Source organism: Arvicanthis niloticus, chromosome 19, assembly GCF_011762505.2.
Source record: "Arvicanthis niloticus isolate mArvNil1 chromosome 19, mArvNil1.pat.X, whole genome shotgun sequence".
NCBI lineage: Eukaryota > Metazoa > Chordata > Mammalia > Rodentia > Muridae > Arvicanthis > Arvicanthis niloticus.
The window spans coordinates 52,834,811-52,855,891 of record NC_047676.1 but is presented as its reverse complement, the minus strand read 5'-3'; the positions used below and the strand labels follow the sequence as shown (position 1 = coordinate 52,855,891).

The following is a 21,081-nucleotide window of genomic DNA, read 5'->3' as shown; positions in this document are numbered from 1 at the left end:
GCCATACACATAAAATAATAGAATTTTAAAAATATTAACAGTGCTTAGTTTTAAAAAGCAGAAAGAGCAAGATATGGCTAAGCAGTATAGCACTTACCTATTATTGCCAATCCTTCACCATGGAAAAAACAGATCCTATTTTACATTCACAAACTGGGCTGGGGAGACAGTAGCACTTCCACAATGACTTCAATTTGACCTTTAAGCACCCATGTAAAAATGCATGTGTGGCTACATATGCATGTGATACCAGTATAGGGAAGCAGAAATATGAAGATTCCTGGAGCCTGATAACCAGCCAGTCTAGTCCGGGATCAACTCCCGGTTCAGTGAGAAACCTGGAAGACACTCAGTGATGACCTCTGGCCTGCACATTCACATTACATACCTATGCATGCACACAGACAGACAGACAGACAGACAGACACACACACACACACACACACACACACACACACAAATATTTGCAAACAAACTAAGAGCCATTTCATATATTTAAACAACCCATATAAAAAAAAATTTTTTTTTTGAAGCAGTGTTTCTCTGTATAGCCCTGGCTGTCCTGGAACTCGCTTTGTAGACCAGGCTAGCCTCCACAAAGTCAGCAATGCTACCTCTGCCTCCGATTAAAGACATGTGCCACCATACCCCTGTATTTATCTTAAGACTTTGTAAAAATAAAGGTGAAGAATCCTGATGCTGAACCTGGTGGTTATGACTGTACTGTATTTCTTTTCAGTACATGAAGCAATCAGCACTTTAGAAAGTGAGACAGGCTTTCTGGGGAAGGTGATGTCTTCTTTATGGAGCTGTCTAGGAAAGAATATTGGATCCACCAGAACAGGAAAGTTTCTATATTCTAGTCCATAGAAACTGCTAACCCCACCATATCTCCCTCAGTTACTTCCTTTTCCTTAAAAACCTCAGTAAAAGCCTGGTGGTGGTGGGACCTGGGAGGGAGAGGCAGGGGTAAATCTCTGAGTTCAAGGCCAGCCTTGTCTACAAAGCAAGTTCTAGAAGAGCCAGGGCTACAGAAAAATCCTGTCTCAAAAAAAAAAAAAATGAATAAATAAAAATAAAAACCTTCATAAATGTATATAAAATGGTGAATTGAGCAATTTTAACCTAAAATAACAGACCTAAAAAGGTATTCCAGGTAATGAAATATTCTCGACATGGCAGCAGCAGCTTCTAAGTCCAGCATTTAAGAGATAGAGACGAGGACAGCAGCAGGTTTGAGAATAGCCTGTTCTACATAAGGAGAACCTGCCTCAAAAACTTAAAATCAAACAAACAAAAGTTTAAAAGTGGATTTTTTTTATGTGCATTGGTGTTCTGCCTGCATGTATGTCTACATGAAGGTGTCAGACCCAATGGTACTAGACTTACAGACAGTTGTGAGTTGCCAGGTGGATGCTAGGAATTGAAACCCAGTCCTCTGGAAGAGCTCTTAACTGCTGAACCATCATCTCCCAGTACCCCAAAAGTGGATTTTAATACTCTATTATAGATCTAGAAAAATCTAATGTGTCACCTGGCTTTCAAATTTTCCTGCCTGACTAATGATGAAGCAAGAATACACTTTCTTCAAAGATCGTCTGCTTAGGTCAGCAACGAGGTTTAACAATAGAATGTTCACCTGACATCACTAGGACCTGGCTTTAGTCTTGACGTCTGAGGGAGCGGGACATCAGCAAAGAAGGGGACTTAACTACAGTTGTCAACTCCTTGTTAGATAATGTTCCTCTCAGAGATACACTCCAAACTGAAAGTCAAAATAAGGTTTATGGGAAGAAATGTGGGCTGATAACTATTCTATCAATGCTAATTTACATTTCACCCTTTGGTCAGAGGGTCAGAAATATCATCAGAAGTAGAAGAAAAAAGATATACAGGAAAAAAATGTTGTCATAGCCACCTGACTCATTTTTTCTTTGTCAAAGGATTAGCAATGTTACTATAATTATTTCTTTCTTATATTTAAAAGTACATAAAAGCTTGCAATGGTTGCGCACGCCTTTAATCCCAGCACTTGGGAGGCAGAGGCAGGCGGATTTCTGAGGTCAGCCTGGTCTACAGAGTGAGTTCCAGGACAGCCAGGGCCACACAGAGAAACCCTGTCTCGAAAAAACAAACAAACAAAAAAGGTACATAAAAATAGTTTTATACTAAACCTTCTGAAGACAATATTGATTTGTATGTTATTTATACATTCTGTAGTTTTATTTCTTACTTCCATCTACCATGAGAAAGAAAAGCAGCAAAGTTATATTATTCATTTAAAATGAGAAAAAAATTAGAGTCACCTTAGGAAACAAACAGCTCCCTGCTCTCTTGCATGAGTCTAGACTTGTTGGGGGCCGACTTTTAGCAGAAAGCGGCTATCAGCTTTGCAGCCATCTTGAGCCATATACCCTGACATGAGATTTAAATTACAATAGCCTACAACAGCTGAGAACACTCGGATAATCTTGGTTTAGATACCTTGAGATTAAAGGTGTGTGAGATTAAAGGTGTGTGACTTAATAGTATACTTAGAAGTATAGAGATCAGTTAGAGACAAGACCTAAGGGCATGATTAAAGGTGTAACTTAGAGGCGTGGCTTAGAAGTGAGACATATAAAAGGCAGAGACAGAACAGATTAGAAATGAGAGATAGAAGACAGAACCAGAGATCAGAGAATATAGACTGAGATCAGAGACTATAGAGGGATCATCAGAGAAAAATCAGACATTAGGGAGACACAGCAGAGAGAAGACAGAGAAACAGTACAACTTGGAGGAAAACAGATTACCAGACATTAGGGAGACACAGCAGAGAGAAGACATCAGACGAGAGAGATTCATACACATCAGACATTAGGTAAAATCTGGCCTCACCACTCGCTCTTGCTGAACCCCGGACCTGAAGACCAGAGCGGCAGCTTGGGCCGGGATACAGTGGCTGCCCAAACATGGGTTGGCCCGGGCCTCAACATTTTGCCTGGGCTGCAACATTTATTTTGGCCGCCCCAACTTGGGGCTAGTGCGGTCCCCAACATAGACTCACCTCACAATTCTTTTCTTACTGAAAAAAATGACACACTGAAACAAACAGCTCCCTGCTCTCTTGTATGAGTCTAGACTCACCTCACAATTCTTTTCTTACTGAAAAAAATGACACACTGAATGTCATGACTTTTAAGAGGTAGAGCCTATGGTTAAGCTAACCAACAACCACATACATATCCTTTGTAACTGGCATTACAAATGTCTTTTTAAAAGCTGGGCATAGTGGTTCAAGCCCTTATTCCCAGCACTCAGGAAGCAGAGATTGGCTTGATCTTGAGTGAGTTCCAAGATATCCAGGTCTGCACAGAGAAACCCTGTTTTGAAAATGAAAAACAAGCTGGCCAGTGGTGGCGCACACCTGTAATCCCAGCACTTGGGAGGCAGAGGCAGGCGGATTTCTGAGTTCGAGGCCAGCCTGGTCTACGGAGTGAGTTCCAGGACAGCCAGGGCTATATAGAGAAGCCCTGTCTCGAAAAACAAAACAAACAAACAACCCCAAAAAAAAACGAAACAAAAAAATTAAAAAAGAAAGAAAAGAACAAAAGGAGACTTTTTATAATTATGGTTATAGTTGTTTTGCAGCTTACCAGAATGCAGATCACTAATTACAACAAACACTGGACCATCAATACTTTGATAGGCATAAGGCACTGAGAACAAACAAACTTCTCTCATTCTCTTTAGGCAATTACTCCATGGCCATTTTATACATCTTACCTTCGCAGAAGACACCTTTGGTCTAAGGAAAGTTTCTGACATTATAAACTTTAACAGTTCCCATCAGTAGCATACAATTTAGAGTATGTTGAAGTATAATTCACCTTGGGAAAAAGAAAAAACCTCGAATTAGAAAAAAACTGTAAATACAGGGTTAATAGTAATCAATATCAAAACACATAATCAACCATGAAATGGGGGCTCAAATAAAGATGTTAAAACCCTAAGGTAAATTTTAAATGATTACAATTTTATCAGATGATCTATTTGTGGTGGGTTGGTGTAACATAAATAAAAAGCTTTTCATATACACTCAATGATGAATGAAACAAAAAACCACACATCTGTGCACTTACCTTTTGTTATTAAAAAAAACTAATCCCATGAGCATTTTTTGGGCCGAAATTCTTATTTCATATCAGTCCCTTTGGATAAACATATATACTGGATGGTGCACGGGTCTCTTTTAGAGTTGTAGGTACACACAAACCCACACGATGAAAACTTCCCCACCTAATAAAACAAATCCTCTTCCCCTCTATAATTTAGGATTAGGGTCTGACGTTTCAAAAGGACACAAAAACGTCTGCTTAAGAAACTATACTTGTCGAAATAAAAGACGCTCAATGGTCAGGGCTCTTTTAACAACAAGATTGACAATCACATCTTTCGATAAACAAACAACTGTCTTTGATGATACCAGGCTCGTGAAATAAGCTGGAGACAAACGAGAACTTCAAGACTACCCCTAGCCGATCCACCTCCACCTCACACACTGCACAGGGGACAGGGACACAAAGCTCACACATCAGTCCTAGGTGTTTCTGCAATCAACAGTGAGCAGAGCTGACACCTTGCCCCATGGCTCCAGGCCAGGGCTCCTAACCTACATCCTACACCAGTCCATATTGGAGGGCGGGTCGGGAGGACAGCCCAGGTAGGCGTAAGACGAAGCTGGCCTCCGGCCTCTAGGACATTAATAAGTAAAGCGGAAGCGGGGGCGTCCTTACTTTCTGGGAGCTGCGTCCCCTCGCGGGCGGAAAGAAGTGAAGGAACCCAGGCTGTACGGTGGAAGAGTAGCCGCCCAGCCCTCCCAGCTCAGCCGCAGGCGTCTAGGAGGGCCCGCCTCCTGGGGACCTTCCTGACTGACGGCGCTTCCGCGACGCAGCCAGAGGGGAGGGGCCGGCAAGCGAGCGAGTGACGTAGGCGTCCAGCGTACTGCCTGACCCGAAGCGCGGGTCGGACTTGGGGCCCAGCTTCCCACCACTCGATGGGAGAGTAGCGCCCGAGGCCGGGGAGTCATTGGTTCGTGCCAAGGGGGGGGGGGGGGGTCCTAAGTGCGTGCGAGCACCGCGGAGGGCCTCGAGGGAACCTAGCTGCGGGCGCACGCGACCGCCGCCCTTTCCGGCTCCTCCCTGGAGAGCGCGTCGGGCGAGCGCGTGAGCCGAGGCGCTGGCTGCGTGTGAAGGCGGACTATGAAGCTTCCGAACATCCTGCTCACCGGTTAGGGCGCGCGGCGGGGCCGGGCCGGGCCGGGCCGGGCTGGGGTTTGCCGAGTGCTGTGAGGTCCCGGGGCGCTGAGTGTTCGGCCTCGGGGGCTCCTCAGCCCGCGCGGCGTGCGGTGTTGCTGTCGCGTCAGGGCCCCGCGCTCCCGACCGTTGGAGGGGGCGGGGATGCGGGCGGGGGGAGCGGGGGCGGCGGTGGGTCGGTTAGCCAGACGCGCCGCGCCGAGGAGGAGAGCGGCGGTGCGGTCCCGCTCCGCTGCCCCGCCGGACACTCGGTCTTTGTCAGTCTGGTATCTTTGCCTGGAGAACGGGCTGCTGATCCTTTATCGCGGTCGGGCTTGGGATTTTTAAAATCGAGGTACCGTGAGGCAGTTTTTAGCCGTTAGGAGATGCGGTAATGGTGGGCGCCCCAGTCCTCGGGCCTTCCTGGTCGTCATCTTTTTTTTTTTTTTTTCTTTTTTTTTTTTTTTTTTAAATACCCCTTTGCTTCCGAGAAACGCTTCGCAAAAGGTTTCAGTAGATGATTTTGGGATGCCTGTGAAGAGACGTGACTAATTAGCTGTTACTTAGTTCACTTCGCGCTACAGGCTTTGTTGTTGTTTCAAGTGTTAAAGGTTTCTGGGCATTTGTAGACCTTTGTGGACGTTTGTTTGTGGTGATCTGGAGCTGATCGTGGGTGGGGCGTTTCGGAGCTTTAATTAGAAATATTTGTAGCATTTAGTAGCATCATAGGTCAGTTGTACCAAAGCGGAATTGATATGGATGCTGCCCCTTTATTGAAAAAAAAAAATTAAGCTGCTGCTTGTGAAAGCAAAGTTTTTGACAGGTAAAGAATCGTAAGGTTGTCGTCTGTCTCGGCTCTACAGACTTTGGCTTTTAAGATTCCTTAGGAGGAACATTTTATAATACCTGATTTGCATGGTCACACAGTGTCTTGGGGGTTTAAGATTCTGAAGCCCAGTAGGCTACAGAGGGAGACCCTGGTGATGTAAATCAGTTGACAGAGTACTTATTATTACTAATAGGCAGGAGGCCCCTTGTTGGATCCCCAGAACTACATAGAGTAGATGGGGTGGCATATGTCTGTTAATTCCAGTACTAAGGAGGATGGGAAGTCAGAGGATGCATAGCAGGACCCTATTGGGGGTGAGGGAGGAAACAAAACAAGAGCTACTTAAGACTCTGTAGATCTGAATAGAATGAGAGTGTTGAATACAGAGTTCACACATACTGAGTCAAGGGTTGAGATTGGTGTATCAGTACAGTGAAAATATATTTTAATGAATATAGAAACATGATTTTTCAGGACTACTTATAATGTTCAAATTGGCTTCAGTAATTTTGAGTTTGGACATTATGTGTTTGATTGTCTTATAAGGGTGTTAGCTATAAAAAGCAAAGAACAATGTATAGTGTCATTTATGCAAAAGGGTGTTGATGTCGTGTGTGGATATATGCAGTGTGTATGTGCACACATATTTAAATGCATACCAAGTATCCCTTAGATATACACAAGCACATAGAAGGTTAAGTAAGAAACTGGTTTACAGTAGTTCCCTCTGGGGAGGTTAGGGATAGATGGTAATGGTATTTCTCATACTACTTACATTTTTTCCATTGAATGTTTTTTAGCTTTTATTAATGCAACAAATGATGGTAGTGTATTTGAGGTGCCTAATTTTATGCTGGGAATTTTATGTTATTGGCAGGTAGAATTGGCATCAAAATTGCTGGAGTCCTATCCCTGGAGATTAGGATATAGACATTGATACCCGGTAATTTCTGGAGAATTTTTTGGTTGTTTGGTTTGGTTTTGAGACAGGGTCTGCCCCTGGCTGTCCTGAAACTATGTACCCTAGTCTGGTCTTGAAGTCACAAGAGATTATTACCTTCCTCTGCCCCAAGTGCTGGAATAAAAGGCATATACCGCCGTACCAGCCTTTCTGGGGAATTTTTATTAGTTTACGGTATATATTATATGATTACTAATTAAGAAAATATTTACATCAGTTAAGAACCTTAAGGGCAGAAGATGGCTGACATCTAATAAGTAGTATTTGAACAGTATTTTTTCTGTTGCTTTTCTTACAGGTACACCAGGGGTTGGAAAAACCACACTAGGCAAAGAACTTGCATCAAGATCAGGCCTGAAGTACGTTAATGTGGGAGATCTAGCTCGAGAAGGTGAGGGTCACTTTGATGCTGCATTTTTTGTTTTTTTTGTTTGTTTGTTTGTTTGTTTGTTTTGTTTTTAAGTCAGGTAGTAGAGTATTAGTACAGTTAAGTGTTGCTAGAGGGTCCAGAAAGCAGAAAGATCCTGGTAATAAGCAATTTATGTTCTGCTAGGGACCTGAGAAAGAAAAGGTGTCACGTGTATAGTAAATAGTAGTATTACATAGTTATTCTGGACATTTTCCCTTCCCTAACCCAAAATAACTAGCATTGTTGTGAATAGTAGTGATTGAGAGTTTCTGTTAGGATAGATAAGATCTGAATATGAAGAAGAGGGAAAATGTTGGGTTCATCAGACACACAGGTTTGCGTGATGTTAAATGTATGTCTGAGACATTATATTGATCTCTCGGGAAGGACAGATTACTGTGAACGCAAACCATTAGTCTATGGCTATATTATATTATTTTTTAAAAATCACTTTGACAGTTGCATGCCCAGACTCACTGCATATGCTCTAAAGTGGTAATTTTACTTGTTTTCCCCTAATCTTTTATTATTTAACTTGTTTGTGTCATCCTTTTTATAGTCCACATTCAGAGAAGGAATTCCATATTTAAGCAAAGGGAAGTTTAAATATGCTTAATTAAAAGGATTGATGTTTTGTATTTTAAATATATTTTTAAAAGTTTTAACACATTTGAAAATTTAAAATTACTAGCAGTTGCTACTAAAGTAACTTTCGGTTTGATCTAATTTCCATATTTTTTTTAAATGACCTAAAGTCTGATCACCGGATATCATGGAGTCTGGCAAGATGGCGTCTCCCAAGAGCATGCCGAAAGATGCACAGATGATGGCACAAATCCTGAAGGATATGGGGATTACAGAGTATGAGCCAAGAGTTATAAATCAGATGCTGGAGTTTGCCTTCCGCTATGTGACCACAATTCTAGATGATGCTAAAATCTATTCAAGCCATGCTAAGAAAACTACTGTTGATGCAGACGATGTACGATTGGCAATCCAATGCCGTGCTGACCAGTCTTTCACTTCTCCTCCCCCAAGAGATTTTTTATTAGATATTGCAAGACAAAGAAATCAAACCCCTTTGCCGCTGATCAAGCCCTATTCAGGTCCTAGATTGCCACCTGATAGATACTGCTTAACTGCTCCAAACTATAGGCTTAAGTCTTTACAAAAAAAGGCACCTGCTCCTGCAGGAAGAATAACAGTTCCAAGGTTAAGTGTTGGTTCAGTTTCTAGTAGGCCAAGTACTCCCACACTAGGTACACCAACTCCACAAACCATGTCTGTCTCAACTAAAGTAGGCACTCCAATGTCCCTCACGGGACAGAGGTTTACAGTACAGATGCCTGCTTCTCAGTCCCCTGCTGTAAAAGCTTCCATTCCTGCAACATCAGCAGTTCAGAATGTTCTTATTAATCCATCATTAATTGGGTCCAAAAATATTCTTATTACCACTAATATGGTGTCACAAAATACAGCCAATGAGTCAGCAAATACGATGAAAAGAAAGCGTGAAGATGATGATGATGACGATGACGATGATGATGATGACTATGATAATTTGTAATCTAGCCTTGATGCATGTAACCTTGGTCTTGGACCCATTGTACTAAAGTTTAAAGAGCATGTTAGATGTTTTAAAGCTGTACCTTTAGAAAGTGGTATTTAATAAGTATACTTACTGTGCTTTTTTGATTGAAATGTTCAGTTTTACTAGAACTAGTAATGGCTTTTCATCAACCTATATGCATAAAAAATAAAATTGTCATTTGTCAGTTTGATTCTTGGTACTTTGGCAGTTATGTTTTCAAAAACAGTTTCTCCCTCAGCGTGAAGTTTTTACAGCCTTTGTATTACATCTACTGTGCTGCTTTCCTCTGTCTTCAGATGCTTATTGATTTTTGAGGCAGGGTCTTTTTGTCTGGAGTACTGGATATCCTGGAACTATGTTGGCCTGGCCTTGAACTCACAGATCCTCCTTCCTCTGTTTCCTGAGTGCAGGGATTAAAGGTGTTCACCACCACACCCAGCCAGACATTTTAGAGTCTCCTGTGTGTAAGTCACTCTTGGGATATTTTCTCTAATTTATATAACTATGACACACGTATTTGGAGGAACTACTTGGTCAAGATTTCTTCATATAACTAAATTATATTTATTTCAGTTATATGCTTAGATTTAACTTCCTCAAGTTAAACATGTGGCCTAGTTTCACAGTTCCTTTTCTAAATGGCATTTCTTTGGTCATATTTGGGTATATGAAGACATTTTTTGCAGTGTTTTATGTATATGGGTGTTTTTCTGTGAGTACATACGCTGCTCTCTGCCCTGTGTGCTGGTGCCCGTGGAGGCCTGACAAGGGCTTCAGATCCCTTGGAACTGATTCACAAATGGTTGAAGACACCAGGTGAATGCTGGGAATTGAGCCCAGCTCCTCTTGAAGAACAGCCAGGACTCTCAGCGCCTGGTCTTTTCTCTAGACCCCTGTCTCACTTTTTAAAGTTGAAATGTGTTTTCTAACTTTGGTTCAAATGGTTTTCCTGACTGAGCACCTCAGTAGCATGGGTAAAATGCTTATCCTGTGTCCCCTGTCTTGGATTACTCTCCACTTTGTGTTCTTTCTCGTGTACAATTAATTGTTTTAGTGTTATTAGCATCCTCAATTTTCCTACCCTTAGTTTAATAGCCTTTAGCCCAATAACGGCTAACTCCAGGGTACACGTAGTTCTGGTTAGAATAATACAGGGGTATTGCATTCATTTAAAATAGAACCAGGTATATGCTATTATTAAATCAAATACTCTACCACGGAGTACTTGCACAGTAATTAGATCTTAACTCAGGGGTTGGCACGCTTCTGTTGTGTATTTACCTTACTTAGCTAAGGAATAACCCTGCAAAACCTCAAGTATTTACTGAAACTAAGGTGATTCCTCTGATTCCATAGCAGCTGTCTTGGAATTCTTTCCCTCCTGCTCATAATCCCATTTACTCCAGACTAATCACCTTCAAGCTGGTGACTCATGTTTGTAATTTTGGAAGCTTAATTTCTAGATGCTTGCCATACATGTCCAAACTTTGCAAACACATACCTCTCCAAATTATTGTAATTAAAAAGCATGCCTCGAAATCGTCCTTGAGTCTGCTTACCACTTCCTGATTCTAACTTCCCACACATATACTCTATGTCACTATACTTGGTCTCTAGCTCCTGATTCTAACTTCCCCCCCCCCCCACACACACACACACACACATACACACACTCACATATATACTCTATGTCACTATACTTGGTCTCTAACATCTGTTTCTTTAAAAAAAAAAAAAAAAAAAAAAACTATACAGTACTCTTCAGACACACCAGAAGAGGGCATCAGATCTTATTACAAATGGTTGTGAGCCACCATGTGGTTGCTGGAAATTGAACTCAGGACATCTGGAAGAGCAGCCAGTGTTCTTTCTTAACCTCTGAGCCATCTCTCTAGCCCCAGTATTCCTTATCTTTTTGGCATGAAGACTCTGCCTAGAACTATTGGGGTTTTTTTTTTTTTTAAGATTTTACTTTTTTTTATGTATATGAGTACACTGTAGATGTCTTCAGACACACCAGAAGATAGCATCAGATTCCATTACAGATGGTTGTGAGCCACCATGCGATTGCTGGGATTTGAACTCAGGACATCTGGAAGAGCAGTCAGTGCTCTTAACCACTGAGCCATCTCTCCAGACCCCTAGAATTATTTTTAATACTACTTATTTTACATATATATATACATATACATATATATATAATGTATATATGTGTGTGTGTCTGTCTGTCTGTCTGTCTTGGTCTGAACTCTCCATGGCACATGTGGAGTTCACCACACAACTTACAGGAGCCAGCTCTCACCTTGTGGATCCTGGGCATCAAACTGAAATGGTAAGGTAGCAAATACCTTTACTTGTTGAGCCATTTCTAAGTGTTTACTCTGACATCTAGTTTATTTGGTCCTGGGGCTCAAACTAGGGCTTTGGTACATGGTAAGTAAGTATCTGCCACCTGAGACGCCAGCCTTGTGTGAGAAGCCTGCTCAGTCTCCAGTATCTGTCACCTCTCTTGGTACTGTTCATTGACATTAGAAAAGTATGAGAAAAGAGAATGCAAGGTTGGTCTGGAACATTAGTGGAAGCCTTTTAGGAAGGAGAGTCTATGTGGTTCTAGCTTGCTTAAAACCAGGCCTACTCCGAAACTTGAGATGCTTTTTGCTTGGCCTCTTCTAAGTGCTGGGCTTATAGGCGTATATCACCCAGTTCAGATTTTGTACTTAGATCTCTTATAATCTGTTCTTCAGCTTTCCTTGTAGCCGTTCTTTTCCCTACTTCCCCATTCAGTGAACCCACAGTGTACTTCTCTCACACTGGGGATTTTGTGTATCTTTACAGTTTCCTCGAATTATAAAACTTAGCTTAGGGAATTGTTTTAATGTTTCGAACTTTCAGTCATCTGATCAAATGAAGCTTTTTGATCTTTGCTGTATTAAGATCGTGTGTATGAAAAAAAAGATCATGTGTATGCCGGGCAGTGGTGGCGCACACCTTTAACCCCAGCACTTGGGAGGCAGAGGCAGGCAGATTTCTGAGTTCAAGACCAGCCTGGTCTACAGAGTGAGTTCCAGGACAGCCAGGGCCACACAGAGAAACCCTGTCTCAAAAAACAAAAACAAACAAAAAAAGAGACCATGTGTATGAACAGCTCCAGAATATAGCTTCCTCTTAATAGTCTAAAGTGTATACATTCTCTTGAAATTTGAAGTGAACTTTTGGTTTTGGTTTTTTTTTTTTTTTGGTTTTTGGTTTTGTTTTGTTTTTGTTTTTGTTTTTCGAGACAGGGTTTCTCTGTGTAGTCCTGTCTGTCCTGGAACTCACTCTGTAGACCAGACTGGTCTCGAACTCAGAAATCCACCTGCCTCGGCCTCCCAAGGGCTGGGATTAAAGGCTTGCGCCACCACTGCCCGGCTGAAGTGAACTTTTTTTTTTTTTTTTTTTTTTTTTTTTTTGATTTTTCGAGACAGGATTTCTCTGTGTATGAAGTGAACTTTTAAATGTATCTCTAGTATCACAACCCTGCGTGCAGGCTGTAGACACTGGTCACCAAGAATTCTGACATCACGGTGACCAGGGATCCCCAGAGCTTCATATTTGGCTCCTCCAATTCACTATCTGCCCAGAAATCAAAAGGAGAAGTAAATCACTTTATTTCATGATTAATATACTTTAGTGACTTTCCTCTCCTTAATCTAAATTCTTTATGCAGTCTTTCACATTTATTTATTTATTTATTTATTTAATATATATGAGTACACTGAAGCCATCTTAGGACACACCAGAAGAGGGCATTGAATCCCATTACAGATGGTTGAGAGACAACATGTGGTTGCTGGGAATTGAATTCAGGACCTCTGGAAGAGCAGTCAGTGTTCCTAACCGCTGAGCCATCTCTTCAGCCCCATTTAAGCAGTCTTGCCTTTTTGATCTGACTTCAGCTTACTTAGGCCCTTACAACTATTTGCTAATTCTCAACACTCTCCACCCCGAATCCCTAGTCTCTGTCTCTGACTATCTTGCTTACTTTGGTTAAAATAGTCTCTGCAGTTCTCTCTGCCCCTTCTCTAGCTACTTCTAATCTCTGCCTAGAAATGACTTCCTCTCGAGGAGATAGCTCTGTAGGTAAGAACCCTTACTCTGCAACTACAAGGTAAACAGCAGGGTATTGCTGTATGCACCTCACTGTTGGTAGCTGGAGACAAAAAGATTCTGAGAGCTTGCTGGGCAGCCAACGTATCCCTGGAAACAGTGAGCTTCATTTAGTAAGAAACCGTGACTTGAGGAAGTAAGTAAGGCTAAGAGCAATAGAGAAAGGTACCCAGTGTCCTGATCTCTGCACTGATGCTCATACCCACAGATTCCTATGCATGTACCACACACACAGAGATACACACAACGCTACTTCTTTTAAGCCTCCCCTCACATCTTGAGGTTATGCTAGGTACCCATCCATTTTCTCCCCTAGCAGGGCACCAATTTCCAGACTTACTGCCATCTCCAGTTTACTATATATTTGAGGGGAAGAACTTTCTATATTCTGTTCACTAGTGTGTCCTTATTGTTCCTTCAATAACTAGTACATGTTGTTTGAAAAAAGTGTTTTTGAAACAAGTATTTCCAAGTTTATATTATACTGCTTCATTAAAATATGTTGGCATGATTGAAAATATCCTTCATTAGCCGGGTGGTAGTGGTGTACACTTTTAATCCCAGCACTCGGAAGCAGAAGCTGGTGGATCTGAGTTCAAGGCCTTCCTAGTCTACAAAGTAAGTTCCGGGACAGGCCGGGCTAGTCGGAGAAACCCTGTCTTGGAGGAGGAAGAAGAAAAAAAACAAAAAACTCTCTGTCAGTATATTTTATTTATATTTTGAAGACCAAAGAGATGTCTCAGCAGAAAAAAAATCACACAAGTGTGATGTGTTTTGATCTCTACATATTCTCCTATACGTACCATTTACAGACAATTTAAAAAACAAATAGGGGCTGGGAAGAGCTCAGTGGTTAAGAGCACTGACTGTTCTTCCAGAGGTCCTGAGTTCAATTCCCAGCAACCACATGGTGGCTCACAACCATCTGTAATGGGATCCAATGCCATCTTCTGGTGTGTCTGAAGACAGTGACAGTATACTTATATACACTAAATAAATCTTTTTTAAAAATTAGAACCTTCATTTCTACATCAAAGGAGGCTGGAGAGATGGCTCAGCAGTTAAGAGCACTGTCTGGTCTTCCTAAGGACCCAGGTTTAGTTCTCAGACTCACACACAGCTCATAACTGTTTGTAACTCCAGTTCCAGAGGATTCATTGCCCCCTTCTGGCTTCTGGACACCAGGGATACATGTGGTTCACAGTTACATAGAGACAAACATAAATACACATTAAATAAACCTTTAAAGAAAAGAATAAGTAAAACATTGCAATAAATTAGATTCTAATTCTAAAGGTTAATTTTACTACATTTATCTAATTTTTTGACAGCATATAATTTTTTTAAGTAAAAATGCTTATGTGTATGGGTGTTTTGTCTGTATGCTAGGATTGAAGGGGTTTTACTTCATACTTGGCTGTTTGAGATTTAAAATAGTGGGGGCGGGGGCTGGAGAGATAACTTAGTGGTTGGGAACATTGGCTGCTCTTCCAGAAATCTTAAGTTCGTTCAATTCCCAGCAACCACATGAGTTTTGATGCTGTCTCCTGGCATGCAGGTGTGCATACAGATGGAGTACACACAGATAAAATAAGTCTTTAAGAAATGGCAATGCAGATTTGTTTTCATTTTTATAAATTATGTGTATGTGTGTGTATCTATGTACTTGTGAGTATCCACAGAGGCCAGAGGTATATGGCCCCCGAAGTTGGAGTTTCAGGCAGTTGTAAGCTGCCCCTGTGGGTGCTAAAAACAATTCTGGTCTCCAGGAGTCGTACATGGTCTTAACCAATATGCCTTCTCTTCAGCCCCATAGACTTACGCTCCATACAGTGACACTGAGACTGTGAAAGTTTCAGGGGTTGGGGCCTGGCTGGCCAAGGTGCTGGGGGCTCTCCTTAATGGTTATTGCCTCCCCTCTGCTTCCTGCTGCTCACCATGTGAAGCAGTGGCAGCTACAAGCTCCTCTACCCCAGACTGCCTCACTTTCCCTGCCTCCAAGAGGGCAGACATCTGAAAGCATGAGTCAGGTATTGTCAGTATGTTTACCCACATGTATGCCTGATGTCAACAGAAGCTACAAGAGGGTGTCAGACCCCTTGGAACTGGAGTTACAGACAGTTAGGAGTCACCATGTGAGCTCTGGGAACTGAACCCACGTCCTCTGAAAGAACAGCAAATGCCTTTAACTGATGAACTCTCAGGCCTCTGCCTTTTTAAAATAAAGCTCTTTACTTTTTGTTTGTTTGTTTTAATTTGGCTATATATGAGATTGGACTCAGAGGCTTGTGAGTGCTAGGCAAATGCTCTACCACTCAGCTATATCCTCAAGTCCAAGACCATCTAGCTTTTGAGAGGAAGGACCTCCCGGGCAGTGATGGCACACGCCTTTAATCCCAGCACTTGGGAGGCAGAGGCAGGCCTGGTCTACAGAGTGAGTTCCAGGACAGCCAAAGCTATACAGAGAGAGAGAGAAAGAGAGAGAGAGAGGACTTGAGAAATCCAGATATTGACTCTACTATATGAAAGTATGAGTTCAGGAAGTGGGATTTACTTTCAGAAGCAAGAACCTGAGATTGCTTGGAGTGTGTGTGTGTTAAAAACTTATGTATACGAGTGATCTATCTGCATGCACACCTGCATGCCAGAAGAGGCCATCAGAGCTCATTACAGATGTGAGCCACCATGTGGTTGCTGGGAATTAAATTTAGGACCTCTGGAAGGACAGCCAGTGCTCTTAACCACTGTTCCACCCTATAGCCCCCAAGTTTGTGTGTGTGTGTGTGTGTGTGTGTGTGTGTGTGTGTGTGTGTGTGTGTGTGTAAATTAAGATTTATTTATACAAGTACACTATAGCTGTCTTCAGACACACCAGAAGAGGGCATCAGATCCCATTACAGATGGTTGTGAGCCACCATGTGGTTGCTGGGAATTGAACTCAGGACCTCTGGAAGAGCAGTCAGTGCTCTTAACCACTGAGCCATCTCTCCGGCCCCCAAGTTTATTTTCTTGACCTTAATTTGGGGCCCAATCTTGTTTTTGTTGTTGTTGTTGTTGTTTAGTTTTTGTGGCTTTATTTTGTTTTGTTTTGTTTTGTTTTGTTTGTTGTTGTTGTTTTGAAACAGGGTTTCTCTGTGTAGTCCTGGCTGTCCTGGACTTACTGTGTGGACCAGGCTGGCTTGAAACTCACAGAGATCTGCCTGCCTCTGCCTCCAGCATGCTGGGATTGAAACCTAATTGCAGTATGTGTGAGAGTGTTTATATTTGTCTGTCCGTGTGTTCTCTTTTCCTACCAATCAATAACAGTTACAAAACAATGTTATTTTCTTCCACTAATAGCTCTGATATTGGCTATCCCCTCCCCTGTTCTTTAAAGACTTTGATATTTAAATTTTTAGAGAAAGACTAGAGAGATGACTCTAAGAATGCATACTGCTCTTGCAGAGAACAAAGTTCAGTTCCTAGCACTCACAGGTGGCTCACAACTGTGTGACTCCAGTTCCAGGGAGACCTAATGGTTCTGGCTTCTACAGGCACACACACTCATAGGCACACAACTACACATGGACATATACATAACTAAAAATAAAGTAAATCTTTTAGCTAAGTGGTGTGGCTCAGGCCTTTAATCCCAGTATTCAAGAGGATTGGGTAGGTGGATCTCTTGAGCTCAAGGCCAGCCAGAGATATAGTGAGACCCTTTCTTAAAGAAGGATGGCAGTAAACCTTTTTATTAAAAGAAATTATTTGGGGCAGACAGTGGTGGGTCATGCCTTTAATCCAGTACTTAGTAGGTAGATAGGCAGAGGCAGGCAGATTTCTGAATTCCAGGACAGCTAATAAAACCTTTACTTTTTTATTTTTTGCTTTTTTGAGACAAGGTTTCTCTGTGTAGCCTTGGCTGTCCTGGAACTCACTCTGTAGACCAGGCTGGCCTTGGATTCATAGAGATCTGCCTCCTGAGTGCTGGGATTAAAGGCACATGCCACCTCCTCCAGGCATTTTTTTTTTTTTTAATGTAAACATTTGATATGAGCTAGGCATGGTGGCACATCCTGTAATCTAGTTCTCCAGAGGTAAAGATCAGAGGATTCCTAGTTCAAAGCCAGGTTGGTCTGCGTGGAGAGGCCCTGACTCAAGCACAAAGCAAACAAAGTTTGAGCTATGTTGCCACCCAGGTTTCCTGCTAGGTAATATCCAGTTTTCACTGTGACCCTTGATGTTTGTTGACTATGCCTCAGTCATTGCATCAGTGCCCTGTCTTGATCTGAAGAAAGCATCATCAAGGGTTTCTTCAAATCTAGAATTAAGTCAGTGAAGGTGTCTGAGGAACTACTGACGAGCTCGTGTAAACCTCTTGCAGGGCAGTTATACGACGGCTACGATGAGGAATACGGCTGTCCTATCCTAGACGAGGATAGGGTAAGTACCACTGAGTGCACGTTTATCAGGCACATGGACAAATTCACTGCCGTCTTCTTAGGAACACTCATCCTTTGTATTTGTGTGTGTTCGTCACAGGTTGTCGATGAGTTAGAGCATCAGATGCAGGAGGGCGGAGTGATTGTTGATTACCACGGCTGTGACTTCTTTCCTGAGCGCTGGTTTCACATAGTGTTTGTGTTGAGAACAGATAATGGTATATTGTACAAACGACTTGAAACAAGGTAAGGGAAAGAAGAAACTGATCTTGTTCTTTAATAAATTTTATTCGGGTTTATGAGGTTGGCTGATACTACCATAGAAGACTCTGAAAAGTAGCTGCTTCATTTGCTCCCTGTAAACTGAATATGGTTATACTGAGCCAGAGACATTTTTAAGGCCCAGGTAAGCACTATCTGAGTAACAGAATACCTCAACTAATATTTTTCCCCCAAGACTGTGTAGTCCTGGCTTTCTTGTAACTCACTCTGTAGACCAAGCTGGCCTTGAACTCAGAGATCGCCTGCCTCGCCTCCTGTTTGCTGAGAATAAAGGCGTGCACCAACACTGGCAAGCTTCAACTGAAAATTTGATTTAGTAAATATAACAAATAGAACCCCCACGCTATCATGTTTCGTCCTCTATACAAGCCTTTTCTAAGAAAGGGACCGAACACTAACATTCCATGCTTAAACACTGATCATTCAAATGATCCCCATACCAACAGTGAGAAAGCTTATGAAAATTAACAAGATCTGTGCTGGCATGACACACACCTTTGATCCCAGCTCAAAATGGCTTCCAGGAACAAAATGGAGTCAGGCTGGTTCTTGAAGTACCCTTATCAAACTCTTATTCCTGTCAAAGTCTCCAAATGGCCTTGATAGCTTTTCAACAGACGGATACCATGTAGTGGTCCTCTGGCCCTTAACTTTTAACTGGCTATTTAGTTGGTTTATATAGGTTTATATACTGCCTAAACATTATGTAACTTACTTTTGTTACCTTTGAGACTGGTAAAATATAGATAATATTTTTATGATGAATTATCCAATTGTTGTATGGTATTCCACACTATCTTCTTACGTGTACTGTCTGTCTTTATCATAAATCCTTGCCATGGATCTTTTTATTCGTGTCATAGCCAAGAATCTGGCTTGAGGTAGGGACTTGATTACTGGCTGGTTGATTAGTAATTATTTGAGCAGCCAATAAATTAGCACTTGATCTAGATAAACCTAAATGCCAGTCTCATAATTCTCAGTTTCATCCTCATGTCAAAGAAGTCTCTCATAGCTGTTAGTCTGTTTCCTCTGGGGGAAGGGAGCATGAGAGGTATTTTTTGTGTAAATTTTGATATATTCAAAAGTGTGCAGTTCCTAGGTTGTTCCCGAAGCTATCGTTAATGCTATTATGTTTGCTTAGCCTCTCTTTGCCTTCCAGGGGTTATAATGAGAAGAAACTACAAGACAATATTCAGTGTGAGATTTTTCAAGTTCTTTATGAAGAAGCCATAGCATCTTACAAAGAAGAAATTGTGCATCAGCTGCCCAGTAATGAACCAGAACAGCTAGAGGACAATATCAACCAAATCTCAAAATGGATTGAGCAGTGGGTCAAAGATCATAACCCTTAACTTAGAGACTGGGTGGCCAGGCACCACCGCGGTACACACCTTTAGTCCCAGATCTTAGGAGGCAGCAGCTGGTCTACCTAGTGAGTTCTAGGCCAGCCAGGGCTGCATAGTAAGACTCTTGTTTCAATGAAGACAAAGGAAAAAAGCCTGGCTACAGTCACTCAGTCCAAGGGTGAGCTAAAGATAACTTGTGTTACAGCTCTATCTGTTGCCTGGATTTCTTTTTTTTCCATGGAAAGCTTAAACAATCTCAGATATGAATATAACTTATTAAAGATTGAAAATTGTCTCCAAATTGAACTGATAACAAATCTGATCAATGGGTACATATCTCTTACATTTAATCAGTAAAATGTAGGTGATCTCTTAAAATAAAAATGGAAAATTAAAGACACATCGGTATTGCTTTATTTTGAGAAAATTGGGGGTGGGGAGCTGCTGAGATGGCTGAGTAAGCAAGAGAACTGACTAAGACTGGGGCTGAGACCCACACAAGGGAGGAGAGAACCAGCTCCCACAGGTGATCATTGTCTGACTTCCGAATGCACACTGGCATGTGCCCTCACACACACACACACACACACACACACACACACACACAGAGGGAGAGAGAGAGAGAGAACATGAAGCTTAAGTCATTTAAGGGCTGGAGAGACGGTACAGTGGATAAAATGCTTACTGCACAAGCATGAAGGGTCAGGAACAGTCCCTGGGACAAGCTGGCTAACTAGACCAGTTTGTTGCGGTAAATCTCTCGCCCATGGGAAGTCCATAGAAGAAAAGACACAAGTCAATAAGTATCAAATGAATGCTGCATGCCTAGATTGGGCAGATTTACCATTAAACTACACTATTCCCCAGCTATGAGAGCTCTTAACAACTTGTGGTTTCCTAGGTCAAGGCCTTCTTCGTCTTCTCTTTCTCCACCAACTGCCCTCTGCTTCGACCAACTGCCAACTCTGCCGCTTCTCCCTCCCTGGTCTTTCTCTTTTCCTGCCTCTGGCTCCTCCCACTCCTCTTCTACTGCCCAATCACTGGCTGTAGCCTTTATTTAACAAATTTGATTGGACAGAAGGTTTACAAGATTCACTCCTCCGCAGCCCCTCCCAGGAGTGGAGTTACCATGACAACAAGAGGCTAGGGCTATCCACCACATTTCCCCCTTTTTGTCCAATAATAAAAAAAATTTTTTTTCTTTTCACATATTAAGTGAACACTAACTATATTACCATGTTGTGATTGTTAATGTACAAGATAAACCTAACACCCAGTCCATCATTTTTGCTAACTAAATAGAACCTTTGCCATCTCTCTCAATTAAAAAACTTAGTTCTGAACCTGGCTTATGTCCTGTCTTCAGAATGAATAGCATCTGAAAACCATCCTCTCAAAGTAAATAGCCTGGGTTGGCTGTGAGATTATAAATCCTCAACCCCGTCAGAAATCCAGAATGACTCAGTTAAATAAAGATATGGGAAGCACAAAGCATGGCTTCTAAAACTCAACCAATTGAAATGGACCACTGAACATCTAGACAATTCCTTATTTCAAAACGTTGGAGCATCTGGTCTTCAGCCTTCTGGCCCAGGAATCATCTGACAGACCTAGTAATGCAGAATTACTAAGGGCTGATTACTCTGTCTTAGCAGATATAATCAGTCAACTATTCTGCAAGTGTGTTTCTTTTTTGCACACTATTTCGTCTGTAGATGAAAAGAGGCATTCTTGCCTAGTGGCTGTCATACCACAACTGGTGTAACTCCAAAGATGCTCAATTTCTTCTTAGAATCCAAGACTGGGAAGCTGTCAGG

General features: G+C 41.9%; 3 protein-coding genes across 4 annotated transcripts in view; 2 read left to right on the top strand and 1 right to left on the bottom strand.

Annotated features, from left to right (window-relative positions):
* Positions 1–5,440, bottom strand: part of Rad17 (RAD17 checkpoint clamp loader component) — a 34,336-nt gene extending 28,896 nt beyond the window's left edge. Inside the window, exons 1-2 of one of the 2 annotated variants that reach the window (XM_034523287.1) lie at positions 5,270–5,440; positions 3,769–3,872 (exon numbers count right to left, since the gene is read on the bottom strand). In XM_034523287.1, the coding sequence (XP_034379178.1) occupies positions 3,769–3,810 (42 nt within the window). In that variant the 5' untranslated portion in view covers positions 3,811–3,872; positions 5,270–5,440. Of the gene's footprint in view, positions 1–3,768; positions 3,873–4,778; positions 4,939–5,269 lie in introns of those variants that run through there. The other variant, XM_034523286.1, reaches the window with a different exon arrangement.
* Positions 5,129–19,664, top strand: Ak6 (adenylate kinase 6). The gene is made up of 5 exons (XM_034523290.2): positions 5,129–5,271; positions 7,365–7,457; positions 17,576–17,634; positions 17,734–17,879; positions 19,078–19,664. Exons 1-5 carry the CDS (start codon positions 5,244–5,246, stop codon positions 19,268–19,270), a joined length of 519 nt encoding a protein of 172 aa, XP_034379181.1. The 5' UTR covers positions 5,129–5,243; the 3' UTR covers positions 19,271–19,664.
* Positions 5,210–9,256, top strand: Taf9 (TATA-box binding protein associated factor 9). Its single transcript, XM_034523288.2, has 3 exons — positions 5,210–5,271; positions 7,365–7,457; positions 8,231–9,256. The coding sequence occupies exon 3, from the start codon at positions 8,248–8,250 to the stop codon at positions 9,040–9,042; it is 795 nt and encodes a 264-aa protein (XP_034379179.1). The 5' UTR covers positions 5,210–5,271; positions 7,365–7,457; positions 8,231–8,247; the 3' UTR covers positions 9,043–9,256.
* Positions 19,665–21,081: the final 1,417 nt, after the last annotated feature.